The sequence below is a fragment of the Pleurodeles waltl genome, chromosome 12 (assembly GCF_031143425.1).
Source record: "Pleurodeles waltl isolate 20211129_DDA chromosome 12, aPleWal1.hap1.20221129, whole genome shotgun sequence".
NCBI classification, from domain to species: Eukaryota; Metazoa; Chordata; class Amphibia; order Caudata; family Salamandridae; genus Pleurodeles; species Pleurodeles waltl.
Window position 1 is genome coordinate 554,525,523 of NC_090451.1, and position 19,249 is coordinate 554,544,771.

At 43.4% G+C, this 19,249-nt stretch overlaps 1 protein-coding gene and 1 long non-coding RNA gene across 4 annotated transcripts in view; one reads left to right on the plus strand and one right to left on the minus strand.

Annotated features, from left to right (window-relative positions):
- Positions 1–19,249, plus strand: part of LOC138268197 (uncharacterized) — a 369,403-nt gene that overhangs the window by 334,492 nt on the left and 15,662 nt on the right. Inside the window, exon 4 of the long non-coding RNA XR_011199952.1 lies at positions 16,988–17,118. This is a non-coding gene — a long non-coding RNA (uncharacterized lncRNA). The remainder of the gene's footprint in view (positions 1–16,987; positions 17,119–19,249) is intronic.
- LOC138268196 (butyrophilin subfamily 1 member A1-like) overlaps positions 1–19,249 on the minus strand; it is a 354,320-nt gene that overhangs the window by 138,325 nt on the left and 196,746 nt on the right. For 2 of the 3 annotated variants that reach the window (XM_069217627.1, XM_069217625.1), the window contains exon 4: positions 14,674–14,706. The exons of the other annotated variant lie outside the window; for it this stretch is intronic. In XM_069217627.1, coding sequence (XP_069073728.1) covers positions 14,674–14,706 — 33 coding nt within the window. The remainder of the gene's footprint in view (positions 1–14,673; positions 14,707–19,249) is intronic. 3 annotated transcript variants of the gene reach the window in all.

The following is a 19,249-nucleotide window of genomic DNA, read 5'->3' on the forward strand; positions in this document are numbered from 1 at the left end:
GGATTTCTATCGTTCTGGTCTTATTTTATTTATAAAATCATAATCTATTTTTCTAACCTGGTGTGGAATTTTTTTGTGGTGGTTTCCCAATGTTACTATTATTGCACAAATACTTTACACATTGCCTTCTAAGATAAGCCTGCCTGCTCTGTGCCGAGCTATCCAAGGCTGATCACAGGATAATTTAGATTGTGTTGTGACTTACCCTTAATAGGATTGTGGTCCCTACTTGGACAGTGTACATACTTCTTCCAACTAGAGACCCAATTTCTAACAGCTGTCCTATTTTTTATGTGCAGAGACTCCACAGTAATAAAGATAAAACTAGTAAAATACATAATACATTTGTGAGTAACAAAGAATTGTAAACGTACATAACCATGTAAGTTTACCTTTTCAAGTTGGCATGCACCAACGTGGGTGGTCACTAAATCTGGCTATGATTTGGACGCATGAGCTGATCATTCACTGGTGGACATTGCTGTGTATCAAACAGGGCTACCGGTGTTTCTGAACATGATTAGAAAGTATATATTGGCTCACACTTTTTTAATCGCTGTTGAAACAACGGATTGATAGTGGTACTTGAGCATGATTAGGATGGACAGGTTGATTACTTTATAATGTTGTCTTTCTTTGTTCATACTAGAGTTTTCATTGTCAGTGACTCAGCTTTGGGCAGAAAGGTTGGTCAATGTGAAGAAGTTCTGGTAGACAGGGCACACAAGCACTCAGGCGCTCAATGTTCACTCTATCTAGGTACCATCTAGTGGGGCGGGCCAGTCACAAACTAAGGTTGCTATGTGGGTATACATTGGCTGAACGTGCTTGTCTCCCACTCAGCTGGTCACTTTACCTAAAGATGCTTTCTAAGAACAGGTCACTCAAAAGCTGAAGCTTCCAATGTATTTTAGCTTTCTTTGTATGACCAGGTTGGACCACATAAGAGAGGTTATTGGTAAAATACCTTTGTATAATCATGCCACCAAATACCAAGATGGTCATTATGTTAGCACATGGTTTCAGTGGACCATACAGTTTCACACTAAAATGGTCGCTGCATTGGAACATGCTTTGAATGGACAGCCAGATCAGACAGTCAGATGATCCCTAGCTTAGAGATCTATTTTGAAAGAGGAGCCCAACAGATTTTAGGGTGGTATTATGAAGTGACTGGTAGATCACTAAAAGCCTAAACTAATGATGAGAGATGTAAGCACTTGCATCTAATGCATGACTGTAGCATACCATAATATGTGTCTGCAACACTTTCTCTGCATGTGACCTAAAGGATATGCCTAAAAGGCCTGAGCTGTCATGTTAAGTCTGTCGTCGAGGATAATTACCAGGGTTCTAGCGTGGCTGGTTGGTTTGGGTGTGGGTTCGAACTCTGAAGGCCACCAGATTGAGTCCCAGATGGAGTTCCTGTTTCCAAAGATCAGTACTTTCTTCTTGTTGGAGTTAAGGTTCAAGCAATTGGCTTTCATTTCTCTGCTATGTTGATCATGCAGTTGGTGAAGGTGGTTCTGGTGGTGATGGACTGTTCAGGCTATTAGATAAGATGAGTTGAGTGTCATCGGCATAGAAAGTGATGGAAATGACATGTGTTCTGCTGATGTCTGCAAGTGGGGTCATGTAAATGTTGAACAGGGTTGGGCAGAGTGATGAACCCTGGAGACCTCCACAGATCAGGATGTTGGGTTCCGATGCATAAGGCAATCGTCTGACTCTCTGTGTTCTTCCTGTGAGAAAGGAGTATATCCAGTTTAGGGCCAGTCCTTGGATTCCTTTGTCGTGCAGTCTTCTGATGAGGGTGAAGTGTGATACTGTTTCAAAAGCTACAGAGAGGTCATGTAGGATGAGGGAGGCAGTTTTTCCACAGTCCATTATTATGCAGATTTGGTCCATGGTTCTTATGAGTGCTGTTTCTGTGCTGTAGTTGCTTTGAAAATATGATTGGGTATGGTCAATAAGGTTGTGGAATTCAAGGTGATTGGTGAGTTGGTTGATGATTGCCTTCTTTATTTCTTTGGAATGGGAGCAGGGAGGTGGTTTGGAAGTTGCTCAGACCACTGGGCTCGGCCAATGTTTTTTTGCGTTGACTGCTGTGTGTTTCTAGTCTTTGGGGAAGTTGGTTGATTTGATGGAGGAGCTGATGATGTGTGTGAGAAATTTTCTGCTCTGTGGTCCTCCCATGTTCTAGATGAGATGGAGACAAGGGTCCAAAGGGGCCCCTGAGTGGATTGTTTTCTTGATTGCTCTGGTATCTTCCTCAGTATATGTTTTCCAGTTGGATAGGGGACTGTATTGTTTGGCGGTGCGCAGGTTGACAATGAGGTCCCTAGGGTTGAGTGGTTGCTCAAAGCTGCTGTAGATCTTTTTGATTTTGCTGAGAAAGAATTTGAATAGGTTGTCACAAAGTTCCTGTGAAGGGTTTAATGGAGTTGACTGTGGCCTCTAGGGTGGTTATCTCCTTAATAGTAGCACAATAGCGAAGATGTTTTTGCAGCTGTTGGAGCTTGTCTCAATATATTCTGTTTATGCTCTTCTCATGGTGTCTCTCAGGAGATGGTGGTAGTTCCTGAGTGCAGCATTGTAGGTGGTTCTTGCAGCTGCTTCATGGTTGGATCTCCATTTTCTTTTCAGCTGTTTCCAGTGTTTGGATTCCCGGAAGTCGTCTGTGTAGAAGTTAGCTTGCTTGTTAGTTCTGCATTGTCTGTGATGTCTGATGGGTGCAAGTGAGTTTGCACATGTCTTGATCTATTAGTTAAGGTTGGTGATGTCCTTCTCTAGGTTGTTAGTGGTTGTTAGAAACTGGGTTTCTGGTTCGCAGAGTTATGCACCCAATCCAAGCAGAAGCCACAATCCTAGGCCGGGTAAGTCAGATACACACCATAAATTAACCTGGGTTCACCCTCTTGTAGCTTGGCTCAGAGCAGGCAGGCTTAACTTAAGAAGCAATGTGTAACGTATTTGTGCAATACTTCAAACAGTAAAGCAGTGAAAACACCATGCCAAAATAATTCAAGCCAGGTTAGAAAAACAGAGCTTAGGTCAATAAATAAAACAAGACCAAAATGACAAAAATCCAAAGAGTAGAATTTGAGATGTTGATTTTCAAATGTTTTAAGTAAAAATAGCTCTAAGAAGTGCAAAGCACCAACTGTGGTTATCTGGCCGCTCCGGACTGGGACCAGGTCACAAATTCGGGCTGACTGCAATGGAGTACGGGCCAGCTACAAGGACACACTTGGGACTAGTGCGTGCTCTGTGCGGTGAGGCTTTGGGAGGCTTCTGCATTGTTCATCGTTGATTCTGAGAAGCTGTGTGGCAAGGCTTTGCTCAGCTTGGTATTGCATTATTTTTGGTGGGATGTGCAACAAGGCTTTGCAGGGCTTGGCATCACTTTGTGCTGGTTCTGATGGTCTGGCAGCTGTGATGCGAGGATTTGCGTCGCTCTGCGCCGAGTTCGGAGAGGCTGGCAGCTGTGTGGTGAGGATTTGCGTGGTTTTCAATTGCTCATTGTCATTTCCAGTGAGCTTGTTCTGGCAGTTCCAGTACTTTATACCTACTTCCAAGGGCCCAAGACTGGATTAACACCACTTGACAGGGCAAAACTTGCAAAGTCCAAGTGCTGTAGGTGATGAGTTGGAAGTATTTTATGTCCCTGAGACTTCAGAAGATAGGAGGCCAGCCAGCAAGCCCTTGGAGTCACTCTGGTTTCAAGTGAGATGGGTCTAGTCCTTCCTCAGCAGGGCAGAGGGCAGTAGGCAGCAGGGCAGCACAGTAGAAAAGCAGTTCTTCCAGAGTAACAGTATGGAGTGTCATTCCTTGTAGCAGCACAACAGTCCTTCTTTCCTGGCAGGGTTCTTCACGAGTCCAGCAGTGCTCTGAGTTGGTAGGGTCAGAAGTCCAATATTTATACCCATTTGTGCCTTTGAAGTAGGGGCGGCTCCAAAGAAGGGTCTTTAAGGTGCACAGAGGCCCTTTCTTCCTGCCCTGGTTCCAGATTCACTACTGGGGGTATGCAGGCCTTTGTGTTGGAACAGGACACTGTCCATTCAGGTTTAAGTGTCAGCTCCTCCCTTCCATCCTACTTAGGATAGCCCATCAGAATGTTGATGGACAATCAGTCACACCTAAGCTCTCTTTGTGTGTGGCTGTCTAGAGGGAATGCACAAAGGTCAGCTGTCACCCAGCCCAGATGTGCATTGGAGACAGGCTGCAGGCACACAGGGTTAAGGGCAGGAAAATGCCAACTTTGTAACACTAAGGGCCTGATTACAACTTTGGAGGAGGGTGTTAATCTGTTCCAAGTATGACAGATATCTTACCCACCGTATTACGAGTTCCATAGGATATAATGGACTTGTAATACAGCGGGTGGTATATCTGTCACATTTGGGATGGATTAACACCCTCCTCCAAAGTTGTAATCAGGCCCTAAATCTGACTTCTTCATTAAAGAGGGTTTGTTATTACAGTTCCATAGATAATAAACATTATAAATCTACTCTTTCTCAATAAGCAATTACAGTTTTTTAAATGTAATAAGGAATCCCCAAAGTTAACTTATGAGAGGGGTAGGCCTCAGAAGAGTGAAAAACGAATTTGGGAGTTTTTCAATACCAGGGCAGGTAAAACTTAAAGGTGCATGTCCTACCTTTTAGGTGCATAGCACCCTGCCCTATGAGCTACACAGGGCCTACCTTAGCGGTGACATGTGTAATAAAAGGGGAGTTTAAGGCTTGGCAAGAGGTTTTAAATGCCAAGCCAACAAGACAGTGTAAACATCCCACACAGGATCTGCAGTGGCAGGCTTGAGACATGTTTAAGGGCTACTTGAGTGGGTGGCACAAGCAGTGCTTTAGTTCCATTAGTAGCATTTCATTTACAGGCCCTGGCACATGTAGTGCACTTTACTTTTATAAGTAAATTAAATATGCAATTGTGGATCAATCAAACCACATTTAGGATAGAGAACACATGCACTTTAGCAATGGTCAGCAGTGCTAAAGTGCTCAGAGTCCTAAGGCCAAGAAAAAGAAATCAGCAAAAATGTGAGACACACAGGCAAAATGTTGGAAGGAAGACCAACCTGAAGCTGTCAGGTATAACAGTGGTGCTGGGTTGGTCCATTTCAAGGGTGTTACACCAGTTAGCTTCTGTTATGTTGTTTCAGACCAAGCTGGGCAGATTGATGCTGGTGTGTGCTTTGGCTTGTGGTGTGTTCCATGAAGGGGTGTGTAAGTCTGTGGTTGTGGAACATTTGATGTTGTCTTTGTACGTAATTGCCAGTCCTTCTTCCAATTTATGAAGATGGTCTTGGCAGTTCAATTTTGTAGCCTGCCAGAACGCCCATGGCCATGTTGGGAGATGACGCTGGGTTTAGCCAGGTTTCCGTGAGGAAGAGGAGGTTTTGCATGCTATTGCTGAGGAGATCCCAGATTTCGATTGTGTGTTTGCTGAGCGAGTGTGTGTTAAGGAACATGCAGGTGAGTGTTTGCTGGGATTCTGGTGTAGTGTGTTTTGTGGTGGTGAGGGTGTAGGAGGGTATGGTGCATGAGTGGGTGTGTAGCTGAAAGTGAAGTGGCAGTGGAAGCAGGAGAACTATTCTTCCGTGCTGTGTGGTGCGCTGCGGCAGCAACAGTTGTTTTGGTGTCCATGGTCTAGTGAGCGGAAGGTAGCTGCTGTGAAGCGGTGGGGTCTGATTGAAGTAGGGGTTTTGGTGCTAGGCACAGTCCAGGGGCGGATGGGGACAGAGGGGCTTGCCTTTTGCATACCTTAAGTGCACCAGTGCGCCTGCCGCCAAGTAGGTCTTGGGAAGGGGAAGGATCGCAGGGGCAGTGGGCAGACCTAGAAGGGGTAGATAAAGACACAGTAAGCAGGTAAGGAGTGGGAAAGGCGGAAGGGAGAAACTAAGGGGGCCTGAAGGGACAAGCAGTGTGAGACAGGAGGAGAGAAGGGTCACAAAAGGAAACAAAGGCTGAAAGCAGAAAATGAAATAAAGGTGCACAAGGGGGGAAAGGCCTATAGAGAGGCACAAGACTGGAGGAAGATGGAGAAGAAGAAAAGGTGCAGAAGGCTAAAAAGCACTTTGGAGGCAAGAAGAGAGGCACTAAAAAACAAAGAGAGCGGAAAGGCCAAAGAGTTGAGAGAAAGGTGGAAGGCACTTGAGTATGAAAAATCAAGAAATGGAGAGCAGAGAGTGTGAAAAGAGTGTGAGAAAGAGGATCAAAGGCACAAAAAGAGGCAAAAAAAGTGAGGCAAAAAAGAGAAAGAGGCCCTGAAGGTTGGCCGTATAGCATGGAGCACAGGTACAAGAAAAAGAATGAGAGGAGAGTGAGTGAGAGAGATAGAGGAGAAAGGAGGTTGCAGGAGGTAGCAATGTGGGGGCCTCGTGGCACAAGGCTGGGTCCAAAAGGACCTAGCCTGGGTAGATGTCTAGTCCGAGGTTAAATGGTAGGGAAACAGGGCCTAGGCAGCTGAGATCGTTTTGCATTGCAGACATGCTGTTGAAAGGAGGACTGGTTTGAGGGAAGCTGAGCTAAAATTAAGCAGTCAGTTCAGCAGCATGTTTGAATAGTCTATATGTGAAATTACGACAGCCTGGAAATACAGTTTAAGGTAATGTTTTGCTCAAGGCTACATAGACGTTTTAGATTAAACCTGATATTCTTGCCCATCTCTTTGACAAGTAGATCAAGGGTGAGTAGTTCATCAAGCAAGGGTGTCTGCATTGGTACTAAACAGCCAAAAGTGCTCCAGCTGTAGGAAAGCACAGCAATGTGCCATATAATGGTAAATATGGCTCATCCTGCCCTTTCCCTTTCACACAACACAGTAAGGTGTAAGTTTGAGAACGTGCAACTTTTGATTTCAGGAAAGAGCTCAATTTATAACATTTCCCAGCCATCTTCAGATCAAGGAGTTCAACAGAGGTAAATATTCTTTATCTCCCTTTATGAGTTTTTCCTTTATTCTGCATTTTATTGACATCATCATTGAACCAGTTAGAGATTAGCTTATTGTTTTTGGTTTCATAGTGGTGAGATCTAATTGGTTCAAGATATCAAGCATCTCCTTGTAATATCACTTTATGACTTGGTAGGGTTGGCACTGAAATCTTCTTGTAATTTGACCTTCACCGAAACTCTAATACATATTTTGACTGGAAGCAATATGAGCCCTATATGATTGATATTTCACTCCCTCTGCAAATTCACCCCATTGCACTTTTCACTTCTACTGGGGATTGATGATGTTACATGTCTAAGCTCATTCTGTATTTGACTGCAACTGTGTTTCCCATACAGTTTGATGTTTCTGACCATTTACCATTTTTTGCTAGGATCACCAACTGGAGGTGAGAAGGTACATGAAATTCTCATTTTGTTATCTCCACAGTCTCTATCTTTGGAAGAATTGCCTCTGCAAGTATAAAGGTGTTTTGCGGTCAGGCCTTAAAAAACTTAACAAAGCCCTTTTAAGTCTTCACGATGTATAAGGGGGCAATTGCAATCTATTATGAGCCCTCATGGAAGGGGCACAAATAGGGTGCTCCTTTTCTCTTTGAGATCTTCAGTGGAGTGTATCAATGATTTGTGACTGCAAATTAGGTCGCAAACCATTGATAACTTAGGGCCATATGTACGAACACTTTTTCCCATAGACACAGAATGGGTAAAACCCTTTGCTACATCTGGCCCTTAGTGACCTCTAAACTGAGGTGGTATCTCAAGGGACTGTTGAACTAATGTTTTCTAAAGCCGTTGTATATAGAAAATGTTTGTCTTTGGTTCCCGCATACATTTGTATGGAGTGTGCTGTTGTTTAATAAAGCAAAAAATCTTCTTCCTTTACTGTGCTCGACACTTTAGTGGCATTGGGCACAAAGGTGTACTGCCATGTAACAAGATAAATTCACTTGGATGATCCAGAGGCACAGATTAGTTCCATCACCGAATATTGATGCATATGTACAAGCTACTAGCACCAACGTGAGCCTCCCTAGTGTCATTTTTTACGCTAAGGAGACATTAAAGAGGGCGTTTCTTGACGGAGAACTTTGCGCATAAATAATAGGCATGTCGTATCTTTTTATAAGTGGAGTTCTCCATCTTGGCTGCGGAGTCTCTGCAGTTGTAAACTTACTGTTAAATCGGAGTGGGTGAATTCCAAAACAAACGTAAATTACCTTTGTGAATCAAGTCCTATATGAGCACAATGTTGTCCACTGCTCATTAAGCAGGAGGCAGAAGAAAGGTTCCTAGTATTATATTAAAAGATTAAGACAGGTTGGATGAATTAATATATTTACCCTCAGTGATGATTTCATTATAAAATGAGGCAAGCGTTGGCAATGTCAATAGGACTGCCTTTAAAGGAATGTTGTATGGTAATGGGCATAAAAATACAGACCTAACTCTTATGCTCAGTAGTTAGTGTTTAAAATATCGGTTTATTCACCCTCCTTCTTTACATCACTTGGGGAGATTATTTGTGTATATATTGCCCACCACTTATATAGATTTGATTCAGTGACAGGGTGGCTGCTCAGGGCTAGTAGCTATAACATTGTACAGCCCGGAACTACATTACTAAGGGAATAGCTGCAAATGGTGTTGCTCACAAGCCTCCACCATGGTTTGATGATATTGATAAGAAATACCTTGGTTTCCGAGTCCTTATGGGATTTAGAAGCCAACTAACTGACCACTCCAGCACTTGTATGATGCACACTGCTTGGAGGTAGGTCTTTGCTTATTAAGTATTGGTTCATTAGGGTAGATTTGTCTGATGCTTGTATTAAAAAGACTCTCTCTATATTCTGTCTCAATAGGTGTTGTGCCATATGGTACACTTGTGTCCTGAAGAGTCCTGAGTAAGTTGTGTTTCTGATGGATACACCTACCTGTGGATTCCTCACCTAAAGAATTCTCCCCTCGCGCCAGCTTCGACGGAAATTTCTTCTAGCTCTGCACGTCAACGATGACGTCACAATAGCCCGACTCCACGCGACGCCGTATGACGTCATCTAGGCAATAAGAAGCCCTCGTCGACGTGCAGACGTCAGTTCCCTTTTTTCCGTGCCTTCGAATAACGGTTTTTCTTCAAGGCTAACAGGGAGCTACAGTTACGCATCTGTAGTTACAATGTCGCAGCCAAGAAAATCTGGCTTTAAGCCTTGTAACCAGTGTGGGGGTCGGATGTCGGTCACTGACCCCCATGAAAATTGTATATGGTGCCTTAGTTCCGACCATGAGGTCGAGTCATGCGGTTCCTGCCAGTACATGAACCCTAAGGCGCTTAAGGAAAGAGAAGCTAAATTGTTTCTGGCCCGTTCCAAGAAGAGGAAGGAAAGGCGGCATCGGAGAGAGTCCTCTTTGAAATCTTCGAGGACTCATCGTCGTCATGGAGACTCTCGGCGCCATCACGACTCTCGGCGCCGATCGAGTAGAGGTCGGTCCAGGTCCAGATCTGCATCTCCATCAACTCGGCGCCGTCCGACGTGGGAGATTAGCCCGACCGTCATTCCTCCGCCTCCTACGACTCCGGCTTCACCTTTGTCAGTGTTTGAAGTCGAGCCTCTTCAAGAACCGGCGGCTTCTCCGGAGCAGGAGTTTCCTGGCCCATCTTCGGCTTCTATGCCGGCGCCGGCGCCGACACCACAAACATACCCAGCTTTCCCAGCGGCAGGTACGGATCCTGCGGCATTTGTAAATGCCATGTTCAATATCTTTTCCACCATGGCGCCTGCTGGAGGGCATGTGGGTCTGTCGGGCCCTTTAGCTTTTAATTTGGGTGCTCCGGCTCCTTACAAGTTGACGCCCTTCATGCCATTTTTGTCATCTGGAGCCTCCCCGTTGCCTGAATGGTTGTTCCACAAAATCCTTGGGTGAGCACCAATTGTCTTGTATATATGTATATATATATATATATATATATATATATATATATATATATATATATGCCTGATTCATGTATATAGTTATAGCATGTATATATGTATTTCTTTCTCTGGTCTTGATAATTCAAGTACTCATGATTGATTTTGACTGACATATTTAATTTCTTATTATTTTTAGTGTAATTAATGTTGCGTTTTCACTTCTTTGGATGTGATTTTGTTCTCTTCAAGGTCAAATTTTCACCTGTTCGTCTCTAAGGCACGTAAAAAATGGTGATAATTGACGTCTGCATGTCGACGAGGGCTTCTTATTGCCTAAAAGACGTCATACGGCATCGCGTGGAGTCGGGCTATTGTGACATCATCGTTGACGTGCAGAGCTAGAAGAATTTTCCATCGAAGCTGGCACGAGGGGAGAATTCTTTAGGTGAGGAATCCACAGGTAGTTAATGTATCCTCCAGAAAAAGCGTTACCGAAGGTAAGTAACTTATTTATCGGGTCGAAACGTTGACATTTTAATAGGGATTGTCTGACATTCAATCAATTGAAAACAGTAATCATTGAATGTAGATTGCATTGTTGATTTGTACATTTTGATACGTCCTGCCTGCATATATGTATCGTTTGAAATATTTCACCTTTGAGCACTGCGCCGTCTACACTAATTTTGTTTATATGTGACATATTATACCTGTTTTAGAAAATACATGGAGTAAAATATTATGAGAGAGTTATTTTGACTAGATAACAAAAGAGTCCCACTGAACTATTCTGTATGTTAGTGTATGGTAATGTTAAGTATTACACATAGATAGCATGGGAATTGATATGTATTCGTGTGGAAGCAAAGAACTGTAGAAATAATATTGGTGCAGGTCATAAGGTCAGGTGACAGTTGTACTGTCATGCCAGGCCTAAATACCTGTGTTAGTTATTGAATGCTCACTACTATCTTTGTTGGTGCTGAGAAAGCACCATTAAATATTTATTTATCTAAGACCATTTAATAGCTTTACAAGGTCTGGTGTGTGTTCCTGAAAGTTTAAGCTCAAGAAGGTGGATAAACAAAATGATCCCAGCTGTTTGGGGGACAAGCACTTTATTTGTGGAAGCACACAATTTCTGCCCAATCAAAAGATGAACAACTGGCTTCCAACATGTGGTTGGAGCCAAAGCCCCTCTCAGGTGATGCTCATATAATTGTCTGTTGTCAGATGCCCAGTCAAGCCAAACCGTAAACATATTTAAAACATGACTGCATACATCATCATTAGTCAAATTTAATGAAAAGCTCAGGTAGACTACACTGTGGATCAGCCAAAATATTCAGAACCTCTCTCCTGCAATTTGTACAGGTGACAGCATCATAAACAAAAACAAAAAAGAGAGCTAAAGCCCAGCACAATTTTTGATGTTGTAGAGGCATGCAAATGAAGAAAAATATCAGACACATAAGTTATTGGCACAGTTGGTAAGGGAAGGTCATTGATTGCCGATTCTGCTCTGATAAACTGTCACCTAACAGTAAAATAAATGGGAATAAAATGATATAGGCTTGTAAATTAAGAATGTGCTTTTTCCACAAAGTGGCTCGTTGGGCTACTATGCCAGAAGATTATATGGCTGCAACTGTCAAGCTTTTTCTTATTTATTTATGGATATGTTTGCTTTTGTGTAGGAAAGTACCATCTTTCTTGGCATATTACCGCCCATTTCTGCTTGTTTGTCAGTGTGTTTTGCCTTTCTCACTGGGATCCTGCTAGCCAGGACTACAGTGCTCATAGTTTGTGGCCTATATGTGTTGTCAGTATGATTGACTGTGTCTCTGAAGTTCTGCTAATCAGAACTCCAGTGATTATGCTCTCTCTACTTACCAAATTTGTCACTACAGTTTAGTGACTCCAGATTCCAATTCTGATTGGCACACTGGACCCCCTTATAAGTCCCTAGTATATGGTATCTAGGTACCCAGGGAATTGGGGTTCCAGGAGATCCTTATGGGATGCAGCATTTCTTTTGCCACCCATAAGGAGCTCATACAAACCTTTCTTCAGGACTGCCACAGCAGTCTGAGTGAAATAGTGCACACAATATTTCACAGCCATTTTCCGCTGCACTAAGTAACTTATAAATCACCTATATGTCTAACCTTCATTTACTGAAGGCTAGGTGCAAAGTTACTGTGCATGAGGGCATCCTTGCACAAGCAAAGGTGCCCCCACGTTGTCCAGGGCCAATTCCCCGGACTTCGTGAGTGCGGGGATACCATTATAAGCATGCACTACAAATATGTCAAGACATATATGTAGCTTCCCAATGGTAACTCTGAATATGGCCATGTGAGGTGTCTAAAACCATGAAATTGACCCCCCAATCCAAATCTGGTATTGGGGGGGCAATCCCATGCACTGTGGAGGCTCCACCATGGACCCCCAGTACTGCCATACCAGCTCTCTGAGGTTTCCACTGCAGCCCCAGCTTCTGCCACCTCACAGACAGGTTTCTGCCCTCCTGGGAATTGTGCATCTCAATCCCAGGAAGGCAGAACAATGCATTTCCTTTAGGAAAGGGGTGTTACACCCTCTCCCATTGGAAATAGGTGTTACAGGCATGGGAGGGGTATGCTCCCAGAGCCTTTGGAAATGCTTTGAAGGGCACAAACGTTGCCCTCCTTGCATAATCCAGTCTACACCGGTTCAGGGACCCCCATTCCCTGCTCTGGCATGAAACTGGACAAAGGAAAGGAGAGTGACCACTCCCCTGTCCATCACCGCCCCAGGGGTGGTGCCCAGAGCTCCTCCAGAGATTCCCTGGCATTAGTCATCTTGGATTCAAAGGTGTGGGGACCCTCTGGAGACCTCTGAGTGGCCAGTGCCAGTAGGTGACGTCAGAGACCCCTCCTGATAGGTGCATACCTAGGTAGGTAGCAAATCCCCCTCACTGGGCTATTAAGCATCTCTCCTCTGGGTGTTTCCTCAGATTCGGTTTGCAAGATTCCTCCAGGAGTCCTCTGCATTCTCTGCTTCAGCTTCTGACCTTCGGATCAACCTCAGACTGCTCCAGGAACTGCTGTAACTGCAACAAATTTGTCAGGACGACTCCTGTGACCTGCAACTTCAGCTCCAGCCAGCATTTGCAACAATTTCCAAGGTGTGCATGCTCTGAGGACTGCCTGTCTTCACCCTGCACCAGAAGAACTGAAGGAATCTCCTGTGGAGTGACAGAGTCACTTACCTGCTTTAACAGGCACCCTTCTGCAATGACAACTGGTACTCTGGGACTCCTCTCCTGGCGATAAGCATACTCCCTGGAACACAAGTGGTGGACGAAGTGACCCCGACTGTCCTAAGGTCCAGCTGTCCAAATTTGGTGGAGGTAAGAGCTTGCCTCCTCATGCTGTGACAGTACCCCTGTGCAAGTCGTCTTCTGCAGCTTCTTGGGCTTCTGTGCACTTCTTCCAAAAGTTATTTGTGCACAGCATAGCCCAGTTCTCCAGCATTCCATCCTGTCACACACAGCTCTCTGCGTTGTTCTCCAGTGTGTGGGGCCCTCCAGTGTAGTGCTGCAATGACCGCACTTTCCATCTTCTTTGACTCCCGTGGCTGCTGCCTGGTCTTTTGAGGGCTCTCTAAAGTGCTGAGAGCCCCCTCTGTCTCCTCAGTCTGAGTTGAGACCCCCAGGTCCCTCCTGGGTCCAGGCAGCTCCTCTTTGACGCAAACCGCATGCTTGCTTAAACCAAGGCTTGTTGGTGGAATCCAGCGACGCAAACAGCCTGCATCCAACAACTTGACGTGGGACATCTCTTGCATCAAGCAGGAACCTGCAGCTATCTGCTTTGGTGCATTCTGTACTTTTCTTCTAACCAAAGAAACCACTTTTGCACCTTCTTCCAGGTTGGCAAGGGCTCCTGTTCTTCCTGGACTCTTCTTTGACTTCTGGGATTGATCTCCTCTCTCCACAGGTCTTCAGCTCTAGGAATCCATAATTTGTTGCTTGCAGGCTCGCTTGGTTCTTGCCTAATCCTTTATCATGACTTGTAGTGGATCTTGAGGACACTTGCTGTACTTTAATCCTGCTTTCCTCGGCTCTGGGTGGGGTACTTTACTTACCTTTGGTGTTTTCCTACACTCCCAGTGCCCCTTTACACATTACACTTGCCTGGGGGGAAATTCGACATTTGCATTCCACTATTTTAGTATATGGTTTGTGTTGCCCGAGGCTATTGCAATCTATTGTATTTTCTACTGTTTGCACAATTGTATGACTGTTTACTTACCTGATTTTGGTTACTAGTGTATATATTGTGTATAATACTTGCCTCCAGAAGGAGTATTGCCTCTAAGATATTTTTGGCCTTGTGTCACTATAATAAAGTACCTTTATTTTTGGTAACACTGAGTATTGTCTGTGTAACTATAGTGGTATTGCAGGAGCTTTGCATGTCTCTTAGTTCAGCCTTGGCTGCTCTGCTACAACTACGCTTAGACAGCCTAAGCTGCTGAAACACTGCCTACATTTCACTAATAAGGGATAACTGGACGTGGTATAAGGTGTAAGTACCTTACGTACCCACTACAAAGCAGGCCAGCCTCCTACATTTTGTTGTCTTGGATCTAATCTTTTACTCTCCTTAGTGTCAATGTCTTTTTAATCAGGTAGATTTCTTTCTTTCATTTCTATATTTTTACTTTTTGTCATTCATTCTTACATCTGTATATCTCGTACAAATCAATAAAATAAAACAGAATTTGCATATATTTACCTAGTTCCTGTTCGAGATCACAGGCTGATCTTCCTGAGGAAATCAAAAAAATATAATTTCAGACTGTTTAGCTGTGGACAAATTACAGAGGAGTGAGCATGCAAATACAACTATAGGCAAAATGTCTTCCATGGGAGTACAATGACATCTTGCTTTGCCATACACAAAAAGTAGTTTAGTGCACATTAATGGTCACTGGACATCATTTACATATGTGTCAGTAACAAACCTGCTCCCGATGTACAACACTACTGATTATTCTTTTGGTAGACAGTCTCCCTGATCCACCTTCTCAAGTTAAAGGAAATCAATTTTGTCTTGATTTGTGAAATATAGCATGAGGCTTAACACTAAGGTCCCAATTATGAGTAAATGTGCTATTTATCACAACTGTTAATACTACGGGGTATGTTATTTATCGGGTTCAAATTAATAGCACCTATTATGGGTTTGTGTACTAAAACATGCGGATTTTGATGTTTAATGCAACAAAATGTGCATGATATGGTACATACTGTATACTTTTCCCCGGTTACATTTTGGCTGGTTTGACCTGCCAAAATTTGATGAAGGTTGAGGTCTTTAAACTATCAAATAATAGTTGTATGCTTTAAATACATCTAAACATGGGTTTACACCGGGGTCAGAAAACAATGACCCACTCGTAATCAGGCCCTAAGGTGTGATTACAAGTTTTGTGGTAAAACCCACCAAACTTGCACATAGGCTTAACTACCAATTCCACAGGGTTCGTCAAATAGCACGTGTTAAAAAACACTGTTTATGAATTTTTACTGTGTACCACAGAATTGTAATTTAGCACCTTTTTTTTAAATACCAAGGCCCATATTTATAGATGGTTAGCGTCGCCTTAGCGCCATTTATTTTGGCGCTAAACCAGCACTAACCTAACTCCATATTTATATTTTGACGCTAGACCCATCTAGCGTCAAAATGTTCGAGTTAGCGCCATTTTTAGGAAACGCCAACCCACCATGCACCAATGAGATGCAAGGTAGGCATTCCTGTCCTAAACACAACGCTAACCCCCTAGAGACATATTTACCTCCCAAAGCTGAAACAACGCACAAGGCGGAGGCGGACGTCAATAATGGCGGTAAGCCCGCGTAGTGCCATTATTTAATGGGTCAGACCAGGCATTAGAGTGCAGGTAGGCCCATTTCCATTGTGGAACACCATGGAAGTGGCATAAAGATGCCCACCACAAGCCCCAGCAACACCACCCACACCACAGGGACACTACAGGAGGAGGGAGCCCATCCTAGGAAAGTTGCAGGTATGTGTTTGTGTATGTGTGTGTGATGCCATTGAGGGCCCCTTACTGGCACTGGGTATGTTGGGCTTGCCCAGGGGACACTGGTCCCCTGTGGTGGGCATGGGGTTGTGGACATGACTCCTGTCTATACTTAGACAGAAGTAATCTTTGGACTACTTGTGTGTCAAACAATGACGCTACTCTGATTAGTGGCGGAAATGTTGCCGCTAACCAGCCTAACGTGTTTCTCACCCACTAGCGCCATTCACCCTAAAGCCATCCCCCCGGGCTAGCATCTTTTTTTGTGACACTAGCCATTCCTTAACACATCGTGCGTCATTACATAAATATGGCGCATGGACGGCTTAAAGGAATGGCGTTCGCTCGCATTGAGAAAAAATCACGCAAAACAGCGTTAGCGCAGTTGTGCACCATTTTTCATAAACATGGGCCCAAATGTGTGTTATTTAGCGCATATAGTAAATACTGCACCCAATAAATAGCACATGCACAAAACTTCAAGAAGTGCTGATTTTCAGTCACTGGAGGTTCATGGAGTGAGGAAATTAATCCCTAGAGAAAATAAACAGCCAGATCAACAAGAAAATGGACCTTAGGGCACCCCTGAAAACACACTAACAACTTCTTCCTGTGTGGGAATAAGCAGGCATTCATTTTGAGTGGATAAGGCAGCCTGAAACAAGGCAACCAGAATCCATTGCCATCCTCTGATAGTACTCAGTCAGTCAGTCAATCAACTTCATTTCGGCAATAAGCCTTTTCGGCGTAAAAAAGCAAGGTGGTACAACTCACAAACATAAAAAAGGTCATATAAATAACACCAAAGGACAATAAAACATATAAGATCGCTGTCAATTAAATTCCAGAAAGGAGGGAGTTACATCTCTTTCACATTAAAATCTCAAGTTAAATTTACAAGCTCATATCAGTCTCTAATTCGAATTGCACTCTTAATAAAATGTAACACAGCATGGTATAAATTAATCGTAGTTAATTTCTGTAACAATTCCATTGCAGGACAGTATTGTCTAAGCCCCTTTGATGCAACAGTGGAGTCAGAAAAGTCCTTCTTGGATCTACTTAGAGGCGACAGAATAAAATAAAGTGACAAGTGCTTTGTTTAGTGACATGATCACAGTAACCATGGGGTAAGTCCCGCAGCCAAAAACATTGTGATGGGAAAGCTACTTTTAAAATGGATCAAATTAAATCTAAAATATGTTAAAAGAAGCCGGTGATTTGGGTATCCATCTCAAATATGGTTCCAGGCTTTAACCATAACAATCTGCAAATAAAGGTCCACCAATTTCAAGTCCAGGATGCCTCTCCTCCCCACAGTGGATAGCATACCTAGCCTTCACACTCAACGTTCCTTGGAAGACATGTGGGGGAGTTAAACATATCAATTGAAACCTAAATTCTGAAGGGCAGATTTTACATACATCAATCTTGTTCACATTATCTAGAGCTAGACAATCTAGCATACAGGCTCTGACTATTTCTGCTTCTGGGTTTTGCCAACACTTAATCCACAATAAGAGTGGCAAAATGTTTATTTGATCAGTTATATAAGGGAGGCTCTCCTCCTTCGTGGCATATACAATTTGCTGCATTTTTTGGGACTGCAAGCAACCTATGGGTAAAGGCATTCTCAGTACATTAGAGATTACCTGAATTTTGGTAACCTCAAACTCCTGCCCCATAAATAGCTGCAGCAATGCATTTAGCTTTATACAAGGTGATGATCTCTGCCAGAAGTTTGCGGCCTAATTACCTAGAAAAATGAAAAATGCCCTCCACATTTCTTTCCAATTGTTGTACTTTCGCAAAGATGTGTGATTTCCATTCTAGGGAAGAGCTAAAAACGATACCTAAATAACTAAAATCCTTTGTACATTTTAAAATGGAACCCCCCGTTCTAAAGTGCATAATTTTTGTGCGTAATGGCCTGCAGGTCATGGTATATGATTTTGAATGATTTACTTTTAAGTCCAGGCTTTCCATATATTCAATAAAGAGATCTAATAGCTTCTGAGTGCAATAGGTGTGCGAGCTATCAGAACCGCAACATCCGCATACAAAAGTATTGGCATGGAATGATCCCCCACCTTTGGGACGTCCACACGTGCTCGGGATAAATGAGCTGTAATACCATTAATATAAATTAAGAACGGAAAAGGTGCTAAAGCTCATCCCTTTCTGACACCTCTCATAGGCCGTATCAGACCGATACTTTGAGATTGTGATGCAAACGTCTCAATAAAATAAGCAAGTATGAATCCACCCCCATTGTCTGCATGATCTTCCATAATTTATTCCTATTAACCAAGTCAAAGGCACTTGACAGGTCAATAAATGCCATATGGCTGGCACCACCCTTGGCTTTTACATATTTACTAGTAACAAAACTTAGATTTAGTATTTGCTCAACAGTCCCTATACCCGGCCTAAAACCAAACTGAACAGGAGTTAAAATCTTGTTCTCTTTGGCCCATGTCTCAAGTTGGGCAAGGATGACCCTTCCCAGGATCTTTGCTGTGAAGTCTATTAAAGATTTTGGCCTATAACAGACCTGGCACAATTTATCTCCCTTTTTAAAAATAGGGACAAGGATAGCTGTTTTCCATGACTCAGGGATTTTCCCCAACACAGCACTTCTTAAAAATTTATCACAACTGGAGCCCATACATCTATGTTTGATTTAAAAATATCAACAGGGACCCTGTCCGGACCTGGGGCTTTACCAGAAGTAGATTTTCCAAGTGCAAAAAGTACCTCACTAATTTCAATGGGGAAATTCAGGGGTACTGGGGCTGACTCTGGTTGAGAAAAACAAAAAGGGGCCCCATAAAAGAGCCAGCTATTTTCAGTTGGTTGAAAAATAACCTTGAAGTGTGTCACCCACTTGGCTTCCGGAATTATAGCTTCTAATTTGGGCATGTCGTCCTTACAAAACTAAGGCTGATTTATGATTACCCAAAACCTCACATTATCCCTAAATGTTGAGGCCAGGGCCAGCTCTTCCCAGGCCTTATCTCTTTTAGACCTCTTTCTTTCTTCAACAGCAGACTGATAGGCGTGAGCTCTGGAAGCCTGCGCCCCTCACCTGAGCACTCAGTTATCACAAGCAGAAACCTGCCACACTCTTCAATCATGAACCCAGGCAGGGACAGGAAGAACAAGTTTACAGATCCTGAGCAGAAGGAGGTGGTAAGACTCTATAGCCATCTAATGTGCCATCTCATACTGAAGAAGCCACCAAAAACAAACAAAAACATA